The sequence below is a fragment of the Trachypithecus francoisi genome, unplaced genomic scaffold, assembly GCF_009764315.1.
Source record: "Trachypithecus francoisi isolate TF-2019V2 unplaced genomic scaffold, Tfra_2.0 Lachesis_group3, whole genome shotgun sequence".
Classification (NCBI taxonomy): Eukaryota; Metazoa; Chordata; class Mammalia; order Primates; family Cercopithecidae; genus Trachypithecus; species Trachypithecus francoisi.
Window position 1 is genome coordinate 84,669,901 of NW_022681468.1, and position 5,016 is coordinate 84,674,916.

General features: G+C 47.7%; 1 protein-coding gene across 1 annotated transcript; it reads left to right on the forward strand.

Annotated features, from left to right (window-relative positions):
- The first annotated feature begins 299 nt into the window (after positions 1-299).
- On the forward strand, positions 300-1,240 carry LOC117071579 (olfactory receptor 10G3). Its single transcript, XM_033191691.1, is given in 2 exon segments — positions 300-1,200; positions 1,203-1,240. Coding segments are annotated over 2 exon segments (939 nt in total).
- Positions 1,241-5,016: the final 3,776 nt, after the last annotated feature.

Sequence of the window (5,016 nt, forward strand, 5' to 3'; positions counted from 1 at the left end):
AAAATACAAAAAATTAGCCAGGCGTGATGGCACATGTCTGTAATCCCAGCTACTTGGGAAGCTGAGGCAGGAGAATTGCTTGAACCTGGGAGGTGGGGGTTGCAGTGAGCCAAGATCATGCCATTGCACCCCAGCCTGGGCAACAGAGCAAAACTCTGTCTCCAAAAAAAAGAAAGAAAGAAACTTCTCTGCCACCATCCCTAGTTTTTACAATCTCTTTTTCTAATTCCCCCTCACTTTCCTCTCACCTCTATGTTAACTCTTGTTTTGTCCATTCTCTAGATAAGATTCTCTGGGATATGGAAAGGGTCAACAACACACTGTTGACTGCGTTTATCCTGACAGGAATTCCTTATCCACTCAGGCTGAGGACACTCTTTTTTGTGTTCTTTTTGCTAATCTACATCCTGACTCAGCTGGGAAACCTGCTTATTTTAATCACTGTCTGAGCAGACCCGAGGCTCCATGCCCGCCCCATGTACATCTTTCTTGGTGTTCTCTCAGTCATTGACATGGGCATCTCCTCCATCATCGTCCCTCGCCTCATGATGAACTTCACTTTAGACGTCAAATCCATCCCATTTGGTGGCTGTGTTGCTCAACTCTATTTCTATCACTTCCTGGGCAGCACCCAGTGCTTCCTCTACACCCTGATGGCCTATGACAGGTACCTGGCCATATGTCAGCCCCTGCACTACCCTGTGCTTATGACTGCTAAGCTGAGTGCCTTGCTTGTGGCTGGAGCCTGGGTGGCAGGATCCATCCATGGGGCTCTCCAGGCCACCCTAACCTTCCGCCTGCCCTACTGTGGGCCCAATCAGGTGGATTACTTCTTCTGTGACATCCCTGCAGTGTTGAGACTGGCCTGTGCTGACACAACAGTCAATGAGCTGGTGACCTTTGTGGGCATTGGGGTGGTGGTTGCCAGTTGCTTCTTCCTGATCCTCCTGTCCTACATACTGATCATTCAGGCCATCCTGAGAATCCATACAGCTGATGGGCGGCGCCGGGCTTTTTCAACCTGTGGAGCACATGTAACCGTGGTCACCGTGTACTATGTGCCCTGTGCCTTCATCTACCTGAGGCCTGAAACCAACAGCCCCCTGGATGGGGCAGCTGCTCTGTTCCCCACGGCCATTACTCCTTTCCTCAATCCCCTTATCTACACTCTGCGGAACCAAGAGGTGAAGCTGGCCCTGAAACAATGCTCAGAAGCCCAAGAACTATGAGTGAGGTTTGAACGTGTCTTTCTCCCACTAGGGAAGCTGTCACAATTAGAATTTATTATAATGTTTAGGCTTCAGTAATTTTTCTTTTCTTCTTGCTTTTCCTCTTTTATATAGCCATATTGTATGATCAAACACAGTTTAAGGTAAAATACTAACTTCCTTTTTTTTTTTTTCTGAGATGGAGTCTCGCTCTGTCACCCAGCCTGGAGTGTTGTGGCGCGATCTCGGCTCACTGCAAGCTCCGCCTCCCGGGTTTACGCCATTCTCCTGCCTCAGCCTCCCGAGTAGCTGGGACTACAGGCACCCGCCACCTCGCCCGGCTAGTTTTTCGTATTTTTTTAGTAGAGACGGGGTTTCACCATGTTAGCCAGGATGATTTCGATCTCCTGACCTCGTGATCCTCCCGTCTCGGCCTCCCAAAGTGCTGGGATTACAGGCTTGAGCCACCGCGCCTGGCCTGTAAAATACTAACTTTCTAACAGTTCCTTAGTATCCTCTCAAGATAACTCTCAGCCACTACAAGAGTACGGAATGACACCAAATTCTCACAAATTAAACCACATTAAACAATCCAGAAGAAAGAATGCAATAGTGTATTTTAAAATGTCTCAGTAGAGTTCAATATGATATTTCCCAATATGGTATCTGACGGTTAATACTGAGTGTCAACTTGATTGGATGGAAGGATACAAAGTATTGATCCTGGGTGTGCCTGTGAGGGTGTTGCCAAAAGAGATTAACATTTGAGGGCTGGGAAAGGCAGACCCACCCTTAATCGGCGTAGGCACAATCTAATCAGCTGCCAGCAAGGCTGGAATATAAGCAGGCAGGGAAATGTGAAAAGAAAGACTGGCCTAGGCCGGGCGCGATGGCTCAAGCCTGTAATCCCAGCACTTTGGGAGGCCGAGACGGGAGGATCACGAGGTCAGGAGATCGAGACCATCCTGGCTAACACGGTGAAACCCCGTCTCTACTAAAAATACAAAAAACTAGCCGGGCGAGGTGGCAGGCGCCTGTAGTCCCAGCTACTCCAGAGGCTGAGGCAGGAGAATGGCGTAAAACCCGGGAGGCAGAGCTTGCAGTGAGCTGAGATCCGGCCACTGCACTCCAGCCCGGGCGAAAGAGCAAGACTCCATCTCAAAAAAAAAAAAAAAAGAAAGACTGGCCTAGCCTCTCAGCCTACATCTTTCTCCCGCCCTGGGTGCATCCTACTCTGGAACATAAGACTCCAGGTTCTTCAGTTTTGGAACTCGGACTGGCTCTCCTTTCTCCTCAGACTGCAGATGGCCTATTGTGGGACCTTGTGGTCGTGTGAGTGAATACATGTGAGTTTATATATAAACTCTCCTTTATATATATATATATATATTCTATTAGTTCTGTCTCTCTAGAGAACCCTGACTAACATAGGGGTGAAAGATAAAAGACTACATATTGGGCCTGGCGCGGTGGCTCAAGCCTGTAATCCCAGCACTTTGGGAGGCCCAGACGGGCGGATCACAAGGTCAGGAGATCGAGACCATCCTGGCTAACATGGTGAAACCCCGTCTCTACTAAAAAATACAAAAAACTAGCCAGGCAAGGTGGCGGGCGCCTGTAGTCCCAGATACTCGGGAGGCTGAGGCAGGAGAATAGCGTGAACCCGGGAGGCAGAGCTTGCAGTGAGCCAGGATCCAGCCACTACACTCCAGCCTGGGTGACAGAGCGAGACTCCGTCTCAAAAAAAAAAAAGACTACATATTGGATACAGTGTACACTGCTTGGGTTATGGGTACACCAAAATCTCAGAAATCACCACTAAAGAACTTATCCATGTAACCAAAAACCACCTATACCCCAAAAACTATTGAAATAAAATTTTCTTAAAAAGCATTGTTTTAAAAAATACTATTTCTGGGGCTGGGCATGGTGGCTCATGCCTGTAATCCCAGTACTTTGAGAGGCTGAGGCAGGCAGGTCACCTGAGGTCAGGCGTTTGAGACCAGCCTGGCCTACATGGCAAAACCCCGTCTCTACTAAAAATACAAAAATTAGCCAGGCGTGGTGGCACACACCTGTACTCTCAGCTATTCAGGAGGCTGAGGCAGGAGAATTGCGTGAACCTGGGAGGCAGAGGTTGCAGTGAGCCAAGATATAGCTCCACTGCACTCCAGCCTGGGTGACAGAGAGTAACTCTGTCTCAAAAAAAATTAAAATAAAAATAAAAAATACGTTTTCAAAGCCATAGCCACAAGAATCTCAGGAAAAATTTTCCAAAAAGAGGGAAAAGCTAATGCAAGGCTCTAGGATGGAAAAGCAAAAAAAATTGGCATGTTTGAAAGGAAAGCTAGTGTTGGTAAAAGGTAGTGTATGGGGGAGAGGTTACATAACCACACTACCCATGAAGGGTAGATATTGTAAAGCCTCAGAAACTATGTAGGAAGTTTGGATTTAATCTAACATAATAGATAACGTGTTAGCGGCACAAATTTAGCGCCTTAAACAACATCCAGCCAGGCGCAGTGGCTCACGCCTGTAATCACAGCACTTTGGGAGGCCAAGGCGGGTGAATCACCTGAGGTCAGAAGTTTGAGACCAGCCTAACCAACATGGAGAAACCGCGTCTCTACCAAAAATACAAAATTAGCCAGGCATGGTGGCGCACGCCTGGGAGGCTGAGGCAGGAGAGAATAGCTTGAACCCGGGAGGTGGAGGTTGCAGTGAGCTGAGATTGCACCTTTGCACTCCAGCCTGGGCAACAAGAGCCAAACTCCGTCTCAAAAAAAGAAAAAAGAAACAACATCCAATTTATTAGCTCACAGATTTATAGGTCAGCAGTCCATGCACAGGGTCTCACAAGGTTAAAATCACTGTGTCCCTGTGTCACTGAGCTGCATTCTCTTTGATTGTTTTTGTAGAGACAGGGCTGAGGCAGGAGGATTGCTTGAGATTGGGAGGTCAAGCCTCCAGTGAAGCCGTGATAGCACCACTGCACTCCAACCTGAGCGACAGAGCGAGACCTTGTCTCAAAACAAACAAACAAACAGGAAAGAAAGAAAAGAAATTTGGCCTAGCACGGGAGCTCATGCCTGTAATCCCAGCACTTTGGGAGGCCGAGGTTGGCAAATCATAAGGTCAGGAGTTCAAGACCAGGCTGACCATCATGGTGAAACCCCGTCTCTACTAAAAATACAAAAATTAGCCAGATGTGGTGGCACACACCTCTAATCCCAACGACTCAGGAGGTTGAGGCAGGAGAATCACTTGAACCCAGGAGGTGGAGGTTACAGTGAGCCAAGATTATGCCACTGCACTCCAGCCTGGGCAACACAGCAAGACACCGTCTCAGTAAAAAAAAAAAAAAGAAAGAAAAGAAAAAAGAAATTATACAAACATTTCTGTTTGTTTGTTTGTTTTTTGAGACAGTCTCACTCTATCGCCCAGGCTGGAGCGCAGTGGCACAATCTCGGCTCACTGCAACCTCCACCTCCCGGGTTCAAGCAATTCTCCTGCCTCAGCCTCCCAAGTAGTTGGGACTATAGGCGCACACCACTATGCCCCTCTAAATTTTTGTATTTTTAGTGGAGACAGAGTTTCACCATGTTGACCAGGCTGGTCAGACTTCAGGTGATCCGCCCTCCTCGGCCTCCCAAAGTGCTGGGATTACACTTGTGAGCCAGCGCGCCCTACCCTCATGTCAATTCCTATTGCATTGAGAGCCCAAAAACCCATAGTCTGTAACATCACCACTATTAAATAACATTGTTCTGAAAACACTAGCCAAAATTATTAGACAAGTGAAAAAATA